Source organism: Tauraco erythrolophus, chromosome 2 (assembly GCF_009769465.1).
Source record: "Tauraco erythrolophus isolate bTauEry1 chromosome 2, bTauEry1.pri, whole genome shotgun sequence".
Taxonomy (NCBI): Eukaryota; Metazoa; Chordata; class Aves; order Musophagiformes; family Musophagidae; genus Tauraco; species Tauraco erythrolophus.
Window position 1 is genome coordinate 545,893 of NC_141466.1, and position 21,640 is coordinate 567,532.

At 42.6% G+C, this 21,640-nt stretch overlaps 1 protein-coding gene across 1 annotated transcript in view; it reads right to left on the reverse strand.

Annotated features, from left to right (window-relative positions):
• NOX3 (NADPH oxidase 3) overlaps positions 1-10,813 on the reverse strand; it is a 44,374-nt gene extending 33,561 nt beyond the window's left edge. The window contains exons 1-4 of the mRNA XM_009990104.2: positions 10,769-10,813; positions 10,004-10,099; positions 9,688-9,798; positions 7,804-7,888 (exon numbers count right to left, since the gene is read on the reverse strand). Of these exons, the coding sequence (XP_009988406.2) occupies positions 7,804-7,888; positions 9,688-9,798; positions 10,004-10,099; positions 10,769-10,813 (337 nt within the window). The remainder of the gene's footprint in view (positions 1-7,803; positions 7,889-9,687; positions 9,799-10,003; positions 10,100-10,768) is intronic.
• Between the last annotated feature and the right edge of the window lie 10,827 nt (positions 10,814-21,640).

Below are 21,640 nucleotides of genomic sequence, written 5' to 3' on the forward strand. Positions count from 1 at the left end.
CGCCCGGGGAGAGCTGTGGGCGTGGGAATAAGTTCAGGTGGGATGCTGGCCATGGAAGTGCTTAAAGCAGCCAGTGCAAAAAGACAGAAGATTACACTCTTCCCCTCAGCAGGAGGTTAGCCCACGTGCCCCGGCTGGAGACAGGTTATTTCCATTCCCTTCTTCGGAGGTGATCCCTGTAGAGCAGCAGATGTGCTGTGACTGGTTGACTGGCAGGTTGCACTTCAATCAAAGCAGAACGTTGGCTTCGGGGACTCCCCTCTGCCACTCCCTGACACCTCCTTCCCCTCATTGCTCCGTGCTTAGATACTCACCTGGAGATGAAAAGCCTATTCCAAAACCCTTGTTACATCAAATTTAAAGTAGGGCTTTAAACCAAATCACATGTCCGAGTCACTGGGCTGACTGGTTACTCTCTTGTGAGCTGTCTCCTGGTGAAACCCTTAATAAAAATAATCAAATATTTGCTGACACAGACACCCCAAGTGAATATTCTGAGCACCCAAACTGCAAAACCAAGTTCCTGTTTTTTTCTGAAGCTTTGGCCCAATGAATAACAAATGACTTACACCAGCTAGAATAGCTTCAGCAGGATGGAGGCTGAATCCAAGTGGGCATGAACTGCACAGAGATAAAACGAGCCTGGAAATTAGAAGACAGATTCAAGCCATCAAAGGAATGAGACTCTAAAATAACCTTTCAATAAACGAGATAATGGGATCAAGCAATCTAAGCAGCTTTCGGCTGAAGGTTGGTCATTTTATGAAATGCTGTGCTGTGAGCGTTGGAGGCTGCTGGTCCCAGTGACCCGGCGTGTCCTGCGCATGTCGTTATGGATTAGGTGCTGCATGTGGAACAGCCTGGCCAGCGTCAGGGGGGAGAGGATCCCCGGAGCTTGCACGTGAGAGGGTGCTCCCAGCACCGGGATGCTGGACGAAAGGTTACACTAGACCACGAGCAGCGAGTGAGATGTGTGCATTCAGACTGTCAAAACCCAAAAGCTTGAGAGGCTCCGAGCTGCAGGATTTGGGTGGCAGCTGTGTGGGGGCCGTGGCAATCTGTTCCCCAGCATACAACTGATGTGTAAGCAGTGTGTAAACACTGTTTATATATTTAAGTGTAACAGAACTTTCAAGTGCTGAGTGGGAAGGGGGACAACTGTTCCTACAAGGGGCTGCTTTCAGAACAGATGTTTTGGCCTGGTAAGGATGTTATCAGATCCAGCTGGAAGGGAATCAAGTCGTTGCTTGATGAGGACCTGATTTCCCTGACGTTTGGAAGAGCAGACTCAGAGGACGGCAGTGTGGGGTAACAAGCTGCTGTCTGCGGTAGGGTGTGGAGTTACACGCTGCTTACAGTCCAGTGCTGGCCTAAGGGAAAAAGGAGAGAAAACTTTCAAAGGATGGAAAGCCCTGACGATGAATCTCTGAGTGGACTTCTCCTGAGCACTTATATCTTAGAATCATAGAATGGTTAGGGCTGGAAGGGACCTTCAAAGGTCATCTAGTCCACCCCCCCTGCAAGGAACAGGGATATCTCCAACTAGATCAGGTTGCTCAGGGCCTCGTCCAACCTGGCCTTGAACGTCTCCAGGGATGGAGCATCCACCACCTCTCTGGGCAACCTGTTCCAGTGTTCTACAACTCTCATGGTAAAAAATTTTTTCCTAATATCCAATCTGAATCTACCTGCCTCTATTTTAAAACCATTACCCCTTGTCCTATCACAACTGGCCCTCCTGAACAGCCTCTCCCCATCTTTCTTGTAGGCCCCCTTGAGGTACTGGAAGACCGCTATAAGGTCACCCCGGAGCCTCCTCTTCTCCAGGCTGAACAGCCCCAACTCTTTCAGCCTGTCCTCATAGGAAAGGTGCTCCAGCCCTCTTATCATCTTCGTGGCCCTCCTCTGGACCCTCTCCAACTGGTCCATGTCCTTCTTATGTTGGGGGCTCCAGAACTGGACGCAATACTCCAGGTGAGGTCTCACGAGGGCAGAGTAGAGGGGGAGAATCACCTCCCTCGACCTGCTGGCCACGCTCCTCTTGATGCAGCCCAGGACGCGGTTGGCCTTCTGGGCCGCAAGAGCACATTGCCGGCTCATATTGAGCTTCTCGTCCACCAGTACTCCCAAGTCCTTCTCCTCAGGGCTGCTCTCGATCCATTGTACTTGGCATATGTTAGTGGTTACTGGTGCAACCACTAACGGTACTTGGGCCTCTTGTCCTCTCTGTTTGCAGGATGCTCCTTATAACTCTGATATGATGTCACCAAAGCCGTGGGACCACGTGAGTTTCAAACATTTGAGAACCGTAGTGTTGTTTTCCCCAAGGGTTCCCTGCAGCATATAAACTGCAGGGTTTGGACTGTCCTTGCTCACTTAAAATAGCAACATTGACTGGAGGTGGAGGTTTGGATCTGTGTTTGTCACATAACACACTTTCTTTCACCTTCAAAACACACAGATTTTTTTAAAAAGTGATACTGTAGATTGTGAAGCCTTGAAGTGAAACGATGACTTTTCTGTTGTTTAGAAGGCTACGAAATCTTGCACTTTCCTCAAAATGCAGTCAAGTCTAGACTTGACTAGACCAGGAACCTAGTGCTCTCTGGTATATCCAGAGCATTGAGAGTGAAATGAGGTGGTAGTTTCTTCCAAACAGACAGAACTCCACATTTCCTAACAGAACATTTCTAGTCTTGAACAGAAAAAAACCTGGGTTGAATAGATACAGCTTCCCAAGAAGGTCTCAAGCCTCAGGTTTAGTGAAGAGTAATCATGTTGCAACGTTTCCCTGGAAGAAGAGGTCCACTTTCTGCAGCTTCACCTAGTAAGGTTTTTCTGCAGGCTATTAAAGGACACCATTCTGTCCATCTGCACATCGTTCTGCTTTACTGGAAGCGTTACTGTCAAAGGAAGCATCATCATGCCTTCTTCTGTGGGATTTACCACATCTTCCCTTCTGGTTGATACTGCCTCCAGCTTTCATCTAACAGGTAGAGGGTATTACAAGTGTAGAAGACTTCCAGACACCCAGGAGAGGGTGTTTTTCTGCCAGCTATTCCGTGATAGCTGTTGATGTACTGAGTGTCATGATACACTGGAAAATATTAACACTCAAACTAACGATGCACTGAATATGTTGGTTTACCTGAGTCTCCCATGATCTTAAATATTGCCTAGAGTGTTATTAGATTAATACTTCTGATGGTTTTTTGTGTGCTGCTAGGAAAAAATGATGCAATCTAAAAATGAATTATAGGTGGATGGTAAGGGTAATGCAAAGATCTAATTCCATTTTCAGTGTGGTTCATTTAATGCACAAGAGTTGGAGCAGACTGAAAAGTCTGGCACTGGATACACTGCCATTAGCTAAAATATTTTATATCCCCAAAGTATATTTTCTGAAGGTCTTTGCATCTGCAGTGTCTAGAATTGACTAAGCAATTCCAGAATTAATATGCAGATTTCTGAAATCTGAGCTTACAACAGTTGTGGGTTTTTTTCCCTGCACCACTTATCTAAGTTAACCACGAGGGCAAAGTTTAAAGTAATACATCTCAGGATTTTCAGTTCAATTTTTTCCTCATTCTGCACGACCAAATATAAAGTATGGAATAAATCATGCAATCTTTTAAACAAACTGGGGTTTTTTTATGACTGTGCATGAAGACTGAAGGATTTTGACTGTTGTTTTTAACAACATCTGGAACCTCTGAAGCACTTAACATACATTAATTTGTATTTGACCCCGAGATGTTCTATCTAGTCCACCTCTGAGATCAAATAAAAGGTTTTATTGGAAGGAGGGAGGGAGGTAGAGGGTTGCTATTAGAGCATGGTGTTTACTGTACATATTCTTAAATACAAAGAGATGTAATTAAATTATCTTGAAAGTCTAGTCAATTGAGCTAGTCTTATTCAGCCAATTGTGCCTTCAGCGAAGCGTGCACAGCTCTCGTTGAACTCGGCAGGAATTGCATGTGTTTATCTGAGGACAAGATTTCCCTCTCTCTTTTTCTGCATGCCTGTGCAGGATAATAATCAAATTGGAGCTTGCTGCCAGCAGTTAAATGTTCTGGTTAACCAACCCATCACGATAAAATCAAAGAGTCAAATCCTGGCCTCTCTGCCCACAGTGAGGAGAACGTCTCTGCAAGCAGCTAACCCTGGCACTGGGAATTCTGTGCCTCATCAAGCCTGAGTTCTCTTGCCACCCACTGCCTTGAGCCATTTCTGGTTACAAAGGACCCTTAATTCAGCTTCATGCTGGCTTCGTGGACTAAAAAAGTGCAGGTTATATAAAAATTACAACAATAGTGACCACATGCATACTTACCTTGGGTTTGGTTTTGTTTTTTGTTTTTTTTTTTTCAGAATGGTTATGAACAGCAAAGAAGAACATGACTTGGATCGGTTTTTATCATGGCTGGAGGTTTCTAATCTTTAATTTAATGTAGTTTCGTCCCTAGCACTTGCACCAAGTCTGGATTTAAACCATCTGACTGAAAAAAAAGTGCAGTTTAAAGGAAATTTCATGTTCTGTACACTGAGATATCGGCTAAACCTCTTTTGAAGATAAGCATCTCTTTCCCTGAAAACTTCATTGCTTCCACAAAAATGTGACCAAAGCCCTTCACATAGCCACCACTACCAAAACATAGTTGAAAATGGAAAAGTTTTCTAGTGATTTTAGCTATAGATTTTTCAGTGTTTGGCAGAAGCCAAACACAACTGGCATCCCTGTACTTCTGTCTGTGTTTTGCATGTTTTTTAAAGAAAATCACACTGCTGGAATTTTTAAGGAGCAGGACCCACCATTTCAAACAGTCTGACTACAGAGAACCTCTCTGTCCTTCCCCTACTTTCACTTCATTGCTTCAGCTTTATTCATATCATAATTCAAAGACTGTTGGAGAAATATATCTTTATAACCTTTCTGCAAACACCAAAACAACACAAGCAGCAGTTTGCTCTTCAGGATATGCCCTGTATGTTCAAAGTAAAAAAAAAAAAATATATATATCCCCCCAAAAGCTCCCCACTTGACAAAACGTGAATGTGCGTTCTTACGAGGGTAAAACCAGAAGAGCGAGAGGGAGGAGCTGCACGAAACGTTATTTTCCTTCTCTTGTAGGTATCTTCAGGTTTCAGACAACTGCCTCTCAGCTGAAAAGTCTCTTTTGCATTAGAAAGCACGGAATGATTTGCGCTGATCAAGCTGAGAGTGCATGAAACTATGGTTTTATCCTAGCAGAGTTACGAGTCCATAAGGAAGATTTATTAGGGGCGAATCACTCCCCGACAGCTCTTATCGCCGCCAGGGAGCCGAACCCCGCAGGATTCCCTGGGCTGAATTGTCAATGATGCCCTTGATTAGAGACAGCATTGTTTACTCTCTTCCCTCCAACTTCCCTCTTCCACTAGGCTCTAATTATATCCCTTTATGACCCACCAATTAAAGCCTGCTCTCGAATTCATATTAGAGCTGATGAAAAATTAAAGGTACAGCCGCACTTCTTCCACGGCCGCGCGCGCTCAGCTGAGCTGGCTGCCCGTCAGAAGGCAGGCAATACTGATGCTGCACTGCCTATTTTTAGCACACTATTAAATAAATATGCTGGAATAACACCACCTGGCAAGCTGAGATGAATACATGTTACTTTAATAATAAAGGAGTCTACGATTTTATATGGTGAGGCTAAGCTTACCGATCGCATCTGCAAATTGGTTTAACTTCTTGCTGCCACGTTTAGGCTATTGATCATACAGGGGAGAACACTCATTTAACTAAGAATTCTTAAATTGCAATAGACTAATAGGAGTTGACTATGCTTTTGTGTAGCAAAAAGCAATACAGGTAGTACTTGGATTAATAATGTGTCAGCTGAGAGGAAAATGGCATCTGTTTATCCATCATTTTAACACTGTTAGATTTTATAAAAAGGGACTCAATATACTTGTGGGTACCTCTTTACTCTGAAACGTTGCTTTTCTGTCACAATATGTGCTGTAGACTGTATTTTTTTCATGAATTTGAAATTTAATTTCAGACAACTGAGTTTCTGGCCATTCTTTACCCAAGTCTGACTATACAGTAATGTAGTATTTTCCCAGATATGATCATTGTTTCTCACTTGTTGGTTAGGGAAGCATGAGTTCATAAGTCATCATGTTTTGCTTGTTAGAATTCCTTGTATTTTTTTTTTTTTCTTCTTCAACTATCTCATCAACTATTTGTCCATTTTGTATTCTGGAAAAAATCCCAACCCAAATAACAACCCAACGATGAACCTTCATTTTCTCCCTAGAGAGAGACAGAATTAAATAATGGTGCTTTCTGTCATTTCACATCAGCTCCTCTGTCTTTTTCCTTGGAATTACTGCAACCATAAAGTAATCACTTTTCTGATAGACTTGCACTTCCCAAGCTGTCCACCTTAATGCACTGGCAAACATTTTTTGATGAATGCAAAAACCAAAAAACATAAAAGGTTTGACTGTGCAGTTTTGCTTTCTTTTCGGAGCATGACAAATTATATACCAAGTAGAAGTTGGTTAATTTACACTCCTGGGTTGATTTGTTAATTAAAGAAGCAATGTTGCGTTCTGTAGGAATCTGCTTTATGCTGAAACTGAGCTCTGACAAATGGATGGACATGACAGAGAAGTAAATCATCATAATACACTCTAAGATGCACTTTCTCAGCCCCCGGCCTTTTTCTCTGAATTCTTCAGCAATACGTACAAAGGACAAATTTAGCTATTGATTCCTGATGGCAATCCTGACTTCATATTCTTGTCTCACTCTATGGGGACATTAACAGCCTGTACAACAAAAGCAGCTCCCTCATGTAGACTGAAAAAAATATTGGGACCAGGATCCATCCTGGCTACCTGGAGGTAGAACTGTTACCCTGCAATGTCTTACGCTTGCAAATAACCCTGATTAACTGCTGTGTCTCCTTCACATTTTCTAAGAAAACTATATGCCCAGATACCTCTCCACCTCTATGTGTGTGTCTTTCCTCCTATTGCCTTTCGTTCTTCCTTCTCTGCACATCCCTCTTCCCCACACTGTCTCCTGTTCCCCTCATGTCCTCTGAATTCCTACAAGCTTCAGTCTTCTCCAGTCTTCTTTAACCACTTGGGTGGTAACAAGAAGGTGCCATGCCTTCTTCCGAGCCAGGCGAACGAACACCTATAGCTCAGTAAGTCACTAGGGCCAGCAGAACTGATAACTTTTGATCTTAAAATGAAGGTTTTCCCTCAAGGGGGCCATTAGTTCCCTGTACCCATCACCTATTTAAATAAAATATTCAGGAATTTAGTGTTTTTGAGGCAGCTGCTTGTCTCAAATTTGGATTAAAACTATTGCCTCATTGAAAAATTATTGAAGAAGATGTAGCGGTGGGCGGGTGAGTGGTGTGACTCGTAAGCACCATTTCCTGTAGGAAATCAGACCGTAACGCTATGTCATCTTCCCAGACACCTACTCCCAGGGATTTAAGGAAAGCTATTTACACTATATGCTAAGAGCACCCAACTTGGTCACGTTAACTAAATGGCAACTAGTAGTTACTATCCAGGTTGAGAGTTTGTTGACTTAACGGTCAAACTTTTCTCCAGCCAAGAAGGTTACAAACGGTTAATCAGATGGGACTCCTGCGCCTATGTAAAGCTGCAGCACCGAATGATTGCACTAAACCAGCACGTCTCAGAGCCCATGGGGATTACAGCATCAGACAGAATCACTGTGAAATCCGAAACAGTTCAAAGGCAAAGAAGAAAAAACCCACAACTTACTTGCGTTTACAGCTATTCCGTAGGCAACCATCTTGTGAAACGCGATGTTTTTGTCAAGCTGTCTCCTCAGTGCTCCTCCACAGCGCTTGGTGAAAAAGCAGAACTTGTTTTATATCGTTCCTGTTGCTATTTACAACTCGTATTTTGGAGGGGAGAAGAGAAGAGTTCAGCACGTTTGAAAATGGAACGTTGAGGGGATTTAGCGGAAGTTTTGTGTTAGCCTCAACTTTGGGGCTCAGGTAACTGTTCATGGCAGTGACACTCCAGGGCTTCTTAAGCTATTCAGCCTACACATGGGCTCAAACCCAGGTTTAATAGCACTCTGCTACATTCAGCTGTGATTTGCGAGTGGTGATTAACTCGTTTGCTGGTGTAAGGACACCAGGCTGGGCCACCACTGCTCTGCAAGCTGGGGTTTAGCTGCAGGAACACAGCCGAACTGCTGGCAAAGCCAAGCTTGCAATGAAAACATTCTCCCTGCTTCCATGAAATGCACGCCCCAGGAGGGTGAGGCTGTCTAGACCTCAGGTGGCTGCAGGCATATGTGTTCCTGAGCCGTCTTCCCATTATTGGAAGTGCCGGAGGGTGGTGTGCTGGTGGCCAGCTGGGTGCCTCTGCGTGGAGCCAGCCTGGGGCCAACACTAACACTCTGCTGGCACCTCCACAGCCCTCACGGACCTCATTCAGCCTCTGAATGGGGGGGTGGGTGTCTGGGTTGCTCGCTTGACCTGGCACGGTGCCATGCCAAAGATCTTGGCATTCATCCACGTTGTTTCCCAGCTCATAAATCTTCCAAAAATCTGGAGCACCGTGGGGTTCAATGTCAAGACACAGCACCTCCTCGGAGAGTCACTGGATCCAGCCCTGTGCTGACCGTGCTGGAGCCAGTCACGTTGCTTCGTACCATGCTCCTCAAGGGCAGAATATTGTTGAGAAGAGCAAAATACAGAGTATCTGTGAGAAGAGTTCTGGTTCTCTAAGTTCTTACTCAGCATCTAAGTGGCCATGTATGTGTTTTATGCTGATTCACAAACTGACTCAGAAGTCCAACGAGACTTTTTTTTCTTAAATGCTCAGCTCCTGGACTCGAACGATTATCAAACAGTGTTGATGCCCAGCTTAAAGACTGCTGGAAATGTACCTCTTGCTCCAAAGGAAAAAAAAAAAAGGCAGAACTGAAATAAGAACCAGCTTACAATAAAATAATGTTACGATTTCTGAATTCCTGTTGTTCTTGGAGTCATGAAGTGATCAGTGATTTTTTACCCAAACATGTGGTATTGGAATTAATATGACTATAATAATTCACTGCACGTTGAAGCTATGGCCAGTAGAGCTAAAGCCTTAAGTACTTCCTATACATGATGCAGAGGTTGATGCAAATGCCTCTGAGCAGATGGCCACTCCATTGCAAAAACACATGTCTCCGAGAAAGGAAGACCTGAATGGCCACCACTCAGACAGAAGGGCTTGAACACGCTCCTTATTATCCTTATGACACTTCTATCTCTCCATACATTTTCTCCCTCCTATTTTCACTTCGCAGCTACACAGGGTACGCATGATAGATACATATTTTCTCCATTTGGCCAAGTTGCATTATTATGTCCCTTTTTTGTAGCTCCTCACTTTCCACTTCATGGCACCACGCTATGCAGCGGCTGCCAAAATCAGTGCTGCATTTAGAGCACTGTGTTAAACAAGCCATTTGTTTCTCTTCAGTCATGAATACTGACAATTTAAATGGTAATAACTAGGCAATAGTGTACAGACTTCTGCATCAAAAATTAAAATTCCTTTGACAGGGTTTGAAATGGATAATACTGCTGAACTACAGAAATAAAAAAGGGAGGATAATATGGCTATTTGAGAAATGATACTTACAATGCTTGCTCCTCTTAAGAATGAAATAAGGTTTCTACTGACTGGTAACAGGATTAGCATGCAGTTAAAATTAAGGCACGTTGCAGAAGCTCTTGCCCAAGCCAGGGTTGACTGTACATATAAGAGTATAAAGAAATTAAATTACAAGCTTGGTATAGGAAGAGCAAAAGAAAGAAAATACTATATTAGCATAATACTCTCATATGTGAAAATTACCGTCGAAGCATCGAAAATATTGTTAGGAAGGATGTAAATAAAATCAGACTATGCATACATTCTTCTTGCGGAGCCCTTGAAAAATCAAACTCGTACTTACTCCCAGCATAATCCGTGTATAAATGTAAGCATCTTCGTCTTCGTACCAGTGGAAGGTATCAATAAACAGATAGAAATTCAGTCCCAGCCACACCAGCTACAAAGCAGACAGCCTACAGATTAGTGACACTTACAGTATTTTTTAATGCATACAAAACTGGCTATGGTTATAGTTTCAAAAGTATCTGAGAGAGATTTCAAAATCAGTGTGCAATGCAGTTCTTGGTCACAGATGATAGAAATCACAAGTGCCTGTTGGAATGAGGCTCTCCTTCTGCAAATGCAGGATTACAGTCCTGTCCCCACGTCCCTAGTACAGGAGATAGATAATATTTACCGTGTGATGGTAAACTTGATCTTAAGCACAGGGCTTAGCCTGGTCTCTAAAAAGGCAATAAAAGCTGAAATTAAAGAATTCCAGAAATGGAGAGAGTTAGGAGCTGAGGAAATTCCTTTCTCTGCCCCCAACACACAATTCACCAAAGTCTCTGGAAATAATTCAAAATATAATTTCAATTACAATTGCGAACCCCTATTCCCTTTCTCTGAAGGCTAACGTACACGGACTCAAAAATAATTAAAAATAAAACAGTAAGACTTTAAATTGTTTTTAAGACTAGTTATAAAAAGGCTGCTGAATATTTTATAGCAAGTTTTACGTTAAGCTTGGGAGTATTACTGTAAGCAAACCATAAAACGTCTTTTAAACAAGCTTAAAATATTTATATATATCCAATTAGATTTTTTTAGTGCTAAAAATACTCACTAATAACAGCACTGAGAGTTTTTCATTCAAAATCCAGCATCCCATCCTGAGTGCCTCTCCCTATGCTAGCAGCAGCTGACTCTTGCCTTCCAGTGTAACCTGAGTTCTCCGTCCATTCCTCCGGCTTTTCTACCAACTCCTTTTGTCTTTAGGCTTTAATAAGCACCTAGTGGGAGCAGGAGCTCTCTCGAGGAATTTTCTAATTAAGGACTGCCTGACAAGAACAGATCACCCAAGTGGCATGTCTCATGACCTGTGTAAATAAAATGCTGGTCATTGTCCAGTCCTTTCTCTCTCCAGAGTTATCTCTCAGCAAATGAGAGATGCTGTCATTAAATTGTCCTCTTGTACCAGCATGTACTTGGGTGGGGTTTTTTTTTTTTTGCTTTGTCTTTGTAGTTTGAACAGAGTGCAACACTTCTCCATGATTTGTCTTTTTCGTTTAGTAGCAAATAGGAGCATCCCTTGTGTGTGTGCATAAGATGGGAGCATTGCCAGAAGATCTTGGCAGTGACAAAGTCACCCAGTCAGAAGTTGGGAATTATCAGAATAAAGGGTGCCCCTCTAACATTCGTCTGGATGTCTTGCAAACACAGATTATGACAATGTTAAAATGTGTAATAGTTTTTCATTCTTTTGGCTGCCATCACAAAATAAGCAGTTACTTTCTCCTGTTTGCGTTGCTCAGTGTGAGGATGGGGATCCTACTTCCTTCCTTCCTTCCTTCCCTGCTAGGAGGAGAGAAGTAACAATTAATTTCCTTCCTAATGTCAAGGCTCACGAACATGGGCTGCCTTCCCTCGGGACCTGGGAGGTGAGGAGAGGAGGGGGTTTCGGAGGTGTGAGCACAGCGGGGTTAGGAAATCCCGTGTCCCTCACTTGCACATGGGGCTTGAGCAGCCCAGCAGGTGCCGGGGCTCTCCACGTGCCCTGGACTCTGCTCCCATGGGTTTTTCTGCACAGCGATGTTGCTTTGGCGAGACTTGAGGTACTCAGGAAGCATAAACCTCTTCCAAATGCAATCCACAAACATGGTCCAGGGCTAGAGCTTATCCTTTTTTTTTTTTTCGCCCCCAAGATTTGTTTTTATTTATAAATCCAGATGTTCCTGTTCCTCCAGGTTTGTCCTGACGACTGGTCAGCCTGCTTCCTTCTCCTCAGAGGTTTACTCCTGGAGGATCTGACGAGCCATCTGCAAAAAGGAGTCAGCAGGATTCAGTACCTCTCAGCGAGATCAAAACCTTTTGACAGGCTGGTGTAACAGAGGATGCTGTTAGTCTGTTCAAGACTTTTCTTTAGTAGGTGGCTATTTGAGCAGCCAGCACCATGATTATGTTCAACGTGAAAGACACGTTTTCTGATTTGCTTTTGCTAAGAGAGAAGAACAATTTTTTGACTTTTCTGCACTTCTCCAAAGGCAAATCCCTTCCCCTTGGCCTTCCATACATCATGGAACTGGCAACAATTGAGGCAAGGAAAGATTGCTTTGAAACACGATCAACTCTTCTGCAGGAAGGTCCTCCTGGCCAACCAGGTCTTAGCTCCTTTTTTGACCTGTCCTGTGGACAACACTGCATTTACCCTTGGCTCCCCTTGCCAGAAGCCATGTACACTCTGTGTGCAGTAATCTTGTTCCTTCCCCAGTGAAATTGTTTTCTTAAGGCCATCCTGACTTGGCTGCGAAGGAGACCTTTCTGTGACAAAATAGCATAATAATAATATAATAATAGCTCAGCTACTTTTTGAACTAGTGCTAATGACTATTAATGTGGGTCGGCAGAGACATGGAAATGTGGTTGTGAATACTCTGAATACAAGCCTTTACAAGGGACTTATTTCGAGCTTTATTTTTCCTGGATGGTAGAACTAAACATTATCTTTTAACAAACTTCATGACAAGCCATGGGCAGCAATTGGCCACTGCCCATTATGTGACTGGGGACCGGCCACTCTCACAGCCACCCCCTCCATAGTCGCCTTGGTAATGCAGGAGCTGACAAGACAGTGACTGTCGCTGTGTTCTTCAGAGAGGTCAAAAGGAGAGGAAATAAGGGAGAAGAGAAGAAGAATGTGCAGAGAGTGAGGAGAAATACTGGTAAGGTCAGATGCCAATTTTAACTACTTAGAAAAAAGGGGGAGAGAGAAAGCCCACTATCTGGATTAGCTGCACTTCAAAGGCAAGCGCCGCACCGCGATGTTCTGCTTTGAAGTTCAGCCGATCCAGACAGCAATTTTCTAAAATGAGTCAAAACTGGCATCTGAAATAGATTTTTTTTTTTTCAGAGTACAGCAGATTCATATGCTGGTTTAGGCTCCAAAATTTGTCTGGATCAGCAGCTGTACTTCAAAGCAGCACATCTCAGTACAGCATTTGACTTTGAAGTGCCTGTGGTCCAGATGCCAGTTCTCTTAAAGGAGCCGATGAATCAACTGCACTTTATTTTTTGTCTGCTGAAACAGCTATGCTTTTTCTGCTACAGAACGGTAATGTGTGTGGTCTGCAGTATGGTATCTATCAGTAAAAACATAAAGCTAACTCAAAAGCTCTTTATTGCTTAATTTTCTACAAAGGAACTGGTCATCATCATTTTATTATACTGATTTGCAGTAATCTCAGCCGATTCCTAGCACAAACTATTCAGAAAAGACTCAGGAAAGGATATTTTGTTGATTAAAGAACTAATTGTGTTCCATTTTGTTATTATCATTGTCACGAGCTGCACCTGTCCTGAAAAGGATATAGAATAAGGATGAAAAGAGGTTTGTTCTGGCAGTTGGGGAAAAAACAACGATGGGCATGCTGAGTTCTGTGCCAGAGACGGGCAACCCTGTCATTAGCTCAAAAGGTCAGTTTTTGCATGGAAAGAGGTTTATGAGGTGCTGAATTCTTCCGTGTGAGTATCTCAGCATTAATGTCAATGTTTATATCAATTACTGCCACAGCTCTCAATCGCAGTTACTTCTGTTCTATTTGACAGCAACCTCTACCTGAGGTTGTTAGTAATTTTTTTTAAAGCACTTTCAACAGTGCTTACCCTTTACAAGACAAATTAATTATTAGCATGAGACTGTATACATATAACTATATATATTTCATTTTGCCAGGCTATCCTAATTTCCCTATTAGATATGCATGCCTTGTTTCTCAAAGGCAAAATCATTTCAGCTGACTCTGAACTCTGCCCTAGCCCTTCCGTATTTACAGGAAAAATCTGTAAATTAATAAACAGAATTTATTTCTGTTATTAATCCGGATGAACCCAAGAAGCTTCGCTACGCTACAGGTAGAGGTGGATACAGGTAAACAAGTGGTCCAGAGGATCAGAGTGCTTTAATTTTGCAGCCCATCTGACAGCCATTGAATTGCTGACTGTATCAGAGTGTTCACTTTGGCTTAGACCATACCAAATAATGATGCTGCTGTGTTCTCTAATTTTTACATTATTTCTACATAATGTTTCCCAATAATGTTTAAGTGAGAGGCAGATTTGTCTCTGTTGAATGGATGAAGAAGCTGCACAATATATTTGATAAACCATTCAACTTTTGTGGAGAGAGAAGCTGCTGAAGCTGATTAGAGTGCAAAATTTTCCTTTTTTTCCTTTTTATTCCCTCTTCTTTTCTTTTAAAGGCAATTCTGGAGGAACAGAGGCCGAAGTTCAGCTTTGGTTGTTCTTCAATGCTCTGATTCTAGCTTTGTAAAAGAAACTTATTGAATTTCTATAAACAGTGGCTGAGTGACTAGAAGCAGAAAAACAGCTATATAATTTTTAGACATTTTCTTATAGTGTTTTTTTTTTAATTTAACTACCTCATTAATGTTAATGCATTTATTTTTTTTATGAACTGTACTCACATTACGGATGGGGAACAGTTTTACAGTTTGAGAACATTTTAAAAATCCCTAAAGCTCTAAAAGACTAATGTAATATCAGCCTTGTCAGTGCCAAAGATTCAAAAATCATCAGATTGTTCTAAAATTTATGATTTTTTTTTTTTTAAAAAGAGTGTGCAGTTTGCAGGAGAGTGCTGAGTATTGAGGCTTTGAGGGCATCTGGTTTCTCATTTACAGCTTTTTTGCAGTAACAATGTGTTTATTTTTTAATAAAATGTTAAAAATCTTGGCCCTAGAAGTGGGCTTGAACAACAAAAGAAGTCATGCTGTTATTAAAACCCTTGTGATTCAGCTGGTTGAATTAGCAATGGTGTGGCAGGTATTGACGACGTGCACAGCCCCAGCCATTGGTCATAAGGCACGAAATGAAGAGAAAGACTTCTGTCTCTGTTCAGAAAAGCAGAATAAAGTTTCAGAACCCCTTTAAAAAAAAGGAAAAGTCTTTTGCTTGTAGGTCCAGCTCCTCTTGAGCTCCACCAGCCAGTGCAATGAAACAGGCACGGCACAATAAATCAGTTCCTTTCCCTGTGCTTGCAGACCCCATACTGGTACCAGGGATGTCTCAACTGGTGGGTGGTGCCTGGATCTGCAATCACGGCGTGTGCCCGCGGGTGCCAAGAAAAGGGGTGAAAAGAACAACAAAACACAAAGAGTCTGGAATCAAACCCAAAAGTGGGGCCGGAGGCTGCAAGGGAGATTGGCACTGACCTGCGTGGGGACAACGGCCGCCCCTGCCCGGAGCGGAGCTCGGCGCCCGGTGGGCAGAGGGTGCCCCCAGTTCTGACTCTTTCCACAAGCCGGTCGAAACGCTGATCAATGAGGAACCTGACAGCTCTAGCTGGGGAGATAATCAGTTCCTGGCCAAACGATGTTAATATTTGAATCCAAATCTTTTCTCTCTCGAGGGACTCCTTTATTACCCTGCTCACACTGTAATCAAAATATATTCAGGATCCAATTCAGATGTTCAAAAGCTATTTGTTTCAGTAAGTGCCAAAATCTCCCAGCTCTTGACTGTGCATCTCCAAAAATAGAGTATCCTACCTTCTAATCATATGTGCAAAATGCTGGTTTTCCCACACAAGCTGTTTTCTAGCTTAATAAAACAGAATAACGCCTCAAAGCAGCTGAAATCTTATACAAACAGGTATGTCCACAGCTTACCCAGATGAATTTTCCTTTTAGCTGTGCTGTAGGTAGCCACAGAAAACAGGCTAAAGATGAGCTGAGAAATGGGAAGAACAAGGAGCAGGAGGAAAAAGGGATGACAGTAGCATCCCTGATGTTTTCTGTGTTACCAGACCTGAAAAATCTCATCATAGACGAAATATTTTTCATCTGGTCCTGTCTTATACATTCCTAATACAGCACAAGCAGGTTGTACATCAGCTGGCCTCCCTCCAGCTCTTCATCTCCTGTACCAGGTGCCACTACTATATCCACCAATCTGCAATCTGTGACACTTTTTTGCAGGACTTTGCTCACAGGATGCCCCTTATGGGAGCTGGCTCTGCCAGGCTGAGGATAACCCACGATGATGGGGAAGTGAGAGCTGTGCCCTGGCAGGTGAGGTGATGGAGAGGGAAGACGGCTGCCAGCTAGCTTTTCATCTGCCCCAGAGCCTGGACATTGCTGACACCATGGAGAAAGTGTTGAGAGACATTCAGTATGGGTATAAAAGGGTTGTCCAAGTTCCACATCAGCACACAACCAATTCTCATACACTACTGTACATACAGAATCCTCTCCATGCTCCCCAGGGCTGATCAGATCAGGGACAGGACCTGGTGACAAAGGACATGGCAAAGCTGAGGTACTCAATCCTTTTTTCACCTCAGTCTTTACTGGCAATACTGACCTTTAGCTATTCCAGGCCCCTGAAGCAAGTGGGAAAGTCCGGAGCAAGGAAGACGTACCCTTGGTAGAGGGCCATCAGGTTAGGGATCGTTTAAAGCAGGTGGACCTACACGTATCCGTGGGACCCAAAGGGACACACTCACAAATGCTGACCTGGCTGGTGTCACTGCAAGGTCGCTCTCAATCATCTTTGCAAGGTCATGGCAGTTAGAGGAGCCTCCTGAGGACTGGAAGAAAGCAAACATCACTCGTGTCTTCAAGAAGGGCAAGAAGGAGGATCTGGGGAAACCTGAAGTGGTCAGCGTTAGCTCAATCCCTAGGAAGGTGATGGACCAAATCTTCCTGGAAACCATTTCCAGACACCTGAAGGACAAGAAGGTGATTGGGAGCTGTCAGCATGGCTTTACAAAGAGGCAATTTTGGTTAACAAACCTGATAGCCTTCTATGATGAGATGATGGGTTTGGTGTTGAGCAGGGGGAAAAAATGAGCTGACTGGACTCCAGTAAGTTCAACAGGTAAAATTCCAAGTCCTGCATCTAGGGAGGAATAAGCTCAGACACCAGTACAAGCTGTGGGCTGACTGCTGGAAAATAGCTCTATGGAGAAAACCTTGGGGGTCATGGTTGACAACATGCTAACCATCGGCCAGCAATGCAGTCTCATGGCAAAGAAGGCCAACAGCTTCCTGCGCTGCATGAGGCAAGTACATTGCCACCAGGCCAAGGGGAGTGATCCTTCCTCTCTATTCAGTGCTGGTGAGACATATCTGGAGTCCTGGGTCTATTGCTGGGCTACTCAGCACACAGAAGACATGTATGTACTAGAATGAGTCCAGTCAAGGCCACAAAGACGTTAAGGGACTGGAGCATCTTTCATGAGAGGACAAGCTGAGGGACTTTTCAGCCCAAAGAAGAGCAGACTCAGGGGGATCTTACCAATGTACATAAATACCTGCTGGGAGCGTCCAAGGAAGATGGAGCCAGATTCTTCCAGTGGTGCCCGGTGACAGGACCAGACGCAATGGGCACAAACTGAAACAAGGAGGTTCTGACTGAACATCAGGAAACACGTTCTTACGGTAAGGGTAGCTAGTACAGGTTGCCCAAAGGAGGTACGGAGTCTCCCTCCTTGGAGATATTCAGAACCCATTGGACACAGCCCCGAGCAGGCTGGTGTAGGCAGCTCAGCTCTGGATGACCTCCAGTGCTCCTTTCCAACCTCAGACATTTCGTGATGTCTGTGATTTCCACTTAGTTTACTAGAACAAAGTGAGTGGAGCGTTCTGAAGTTTCTTGCTCCAGAAAATGAGCTTACTTATTTTAACTAAATTAATTTGTGTTTTGTTAAAATTTTCATGAAGAAGTTATTAGATTAGTCTGATTTTATTTCTGGCTTTGTGATCCCATTAGCAGCCCATTTTTATAAGGCGGAAATGTTTTGGAGTGCTAGATTGAATACTTTGAGCAGAATATTTTAGAGCAGTTTCGGCTGATGTAGTCTTAAATTCTTTCACCGGATACGCCAAAAACAATGATAAGAAGGAAACACAGGTATTAGAGTGACTTCATATACCCTTTAAATAAGCAGCAATGACATGAATAAAGACTTTCATTAAATTAATATAAGTCCTTGTACATAGGTATCTTTTTAAGACTGTGCCACAAATCATTTTTTCCAAAAAACACATCACCATGCAAACTCCTCATTTGCATAGCAGTAAAATTACCGGAGTTGATAAAACTGTGTGTTATCTGAATGGTTTTCAGTGAACGATTTCTCCTCATTTAGACTTTATATTCCTTCCCAAATTCAGTCTGAGATTATTATTAAATCCTATTCCATGTGAAATTAAAAACGAAATGCCGTGTGCCCGGCACAGGAGCATTAAGAGGTCACTCGGGTGTTCCCCTCGGGGTCAGCCATCACCCCCCCGTGCCAACAGGGCACCAACACCCACAGCCTCTCCGGGCGGCTGTTCCCAACGCACGGAGGTCAGGAGCTGAGAGTTCATCTGGCAGAAAGCATTTTCTAGCGTGTTCGAAGTGGAAATTGTATTTTAAAGTAATTACAGGCCATCATTTTTAACACTGCAGTACAGCAATATATAAAAGCATAAGCTGTAAGTGTTCTGGACTCATTTCTCTGCCACTAAAATGTTATTTGCTTCCATTACCTTAAATTCAAATCAGCCAGTGGCACTGTCCATAAAATATCTCTCTGTTGTGAGAAGAAGCCATGAAGAGGCACAGGCAGGAGGGGGGAATGAAGATCGAATACGCTAAGAAAAGGTGAAGAAACAATGAATAAAGACAAAGTGGGAGGATGACAGACACTTAAACAGTATTTTCACAGTCTAGGCAGTAGTGCCCTTGTGAGCAAAGGCTTCCAAGTGATGCCTGATTCTATTTCTCCTTTCAAAATTTCTCCCCACATCTCTATCCCCATCTCTATACTTTTTCTAAAAGCCTTGTAAGTTTTAGCAATCAGAAATAATTAGTCCTATTTCAGACTTCTCCAACATCTCATGGCAATTGTGTTCACAAGTAAGAAGTCTTTTGCTTTAAATTTGTGATATATTTAACGTGCTGTTGACAAAGCGGTGAAGTTTTAGGACGTTGGATCCATCGCAAAGGCCCAAGTGGTTGCACATGTTTAACACATCTCATGATTTGGTGGTCCTCACAGTTGAAATTAACTTTTGAGTGATCCTTTTCTAGCAAGATCCCGATTTCATTCATTCTCACCTCTAGAGGAGTAATTCTGGATCAGCGGGGGTCTGAGGCTGAGCATGGAGAAGGAAGCAGCAGACCAGCTCTTGCTCTTTTCTCACCTCTCCTCTCCCTTGGGCAAGGAGCGAGGACTTCCTCCTGCTCTCCCCACCATGCACGGGCTGGTCTTCGGCCACGGTGCTTCCTTGGGAGAGCAACCCAAGCAGCACAGTCGGCTCCCACCTCCTCTAGCCAGGCAGGGACCAGCAACGTCCCTGCTGACCCCTCACCACCACGAGCACCACCGCATGGCCTCGGCCCCACGGCCGTACCCCAGCCATGCCTTTTCTCCACGGGCATCACCCCTCCCCAGGGCTCCGGGAAGTCAGCTCTTGCACCATTTTGCTCTAAATTTAGACTAAAATTGCAAGTGTTTCCAGGCGTTAAGCCGCCTGCAGGTTCTGTGGAACCATCAATTTACCTTATTGTTAAGTATGAACATAAAGGTAACCGCAAGGACGTGGTGATTATGGTGTTTAATGGATGCCTGTTTACATTGTAGTTACAGCTTCAGCTAATGAATTCCATTTTGTTAAAGGTTTTCCCAATATAGCGCTTTAAAACAGAGGAGATTTAGGTTGGTTTGTATTCAAATATTGCTCGTTTCAGATCTCGTAAAAGGTCCAACGACTGCCTGTGGTTTGAGAATAAAGAAATTAAAAGACACTTAGCGGACGATCCGTAAAATGATATTAATTTAAAAGTTGAACAACATTTTTTAAATTTAGTTTTTAGAAATAAAACCTTGAGGGAAGCCTCTTTACAAATCATGCCAGTTTTTAAATTGTTTTAACAGAAATGCAGTTAAAATATTCTGTTTCATTTACTTAACTGCTGGATTGATAGTATTTGTATTATATGTATTTCATGGTATAATTATATAAATTTATAAGCATATAATTTTTTTATATAATACTGTATTTTTCATCCAAAAAAAAATGCACTCCTTTTTTTGGTAGCTCTTGCCATACTTAAAACACTGTACAAACATTTCTATTTAGTCTTTACATCGAACTGCAAGAAGAAGATATGCTATTATGAAAAGGAAAATCGGAAAGGGAGATTAGGTGACTTGTCAAAGAGTCACGGCAACTGTTAACAGGTTGTGTTGCATAAGCAGTTCCCAAGACTTTTATGATCTTTCCTGTTGTTTTGAAAAAAGCTGGAACATTCTTTGTATATGAGGGCACTAAAACTGGGCTGGTAATTGCTGTTATAGTGGAGAACACGATGATGCGTGATGACTAGACCCAATGTTTTTACTGTGATTTGATACATTACTTGAGAGAACGGCAGCACGAAACAAAAAGAAAGGTGACGAGATTCATAGATTCATAGATTTCTAGGTTGGAAAAGACCTCAGAGATCATCCAGTCCAACCATCCCTAATCCCCATTAAACCATATCCCTAACTAGATCATCCACCCTATTCTTAAACACATCCAGGGATGGGGACTCAACCACCTCCCTGGGCAGCCTATTCCAGTGGCTGACAACCCTTTCAGAGAAGAAATACTTCCTAACATCCAACCTGAACCTCCCCTGACTAAGCTTATACCCATTTCCTCTTGTTCTATCACCCATCACTAATGTAAAGAGCCCTTCCCCCACCTCCCCACCATCCCTTCTCAAGTATTTGTGGGCCAATTCATTACTTAATTCATTATCCGTCTCCCAGTGTTTTCCCCCCCATATATTATTAACACTTGCTACATGGGAAGAGCTGATCTCTGACTTACGCTATCCCATAATTTGCTTTTCCTTTAATGACTTCCCTCTGTCTCCTATACATGTAAATTACACTGTCTGAACATCCACTGAATGTCAATTTGTGCAATTTTTTTCTACTTCCATTCTCTTTCATCCAATTTCAGATCCTCAAAGCCATTAGAAAATTTGTTGATATTCAATTTTCCACCAGAGAATGCTCTTTGGTCCAATTTGTATTGGTCAGAATTATGATATTAAATTTGACAATACCTGTTTACACTGATATTTTATACTCAAAACATGTTAAAAGAACATTTTGTATTTTTGGAATTTTCAATTTTTGTTTTCCTCTTTGAAAAGAAAAATTATCAGGAATTACATTAAAATAGTCAGACCCAGCTGCTTATGTTTTATATAATCAAAGTAGTTTAACTGTCCTAAGCAGCTTTGGAGATGAGCATCATTAAAACTGTTTCCTCACTCAATTTAGAATAGAAAGTAATTCACAATCAGATTTTTTTCATTGAATAGAAAATTCTTTTTCTGAATAACAATGTTCTTTATGTCCAAAGAATCAATGATCATTTGATATGTTTGATAAATGTGACACATCTCACTAAAACTGTGTGGCACCTGCACT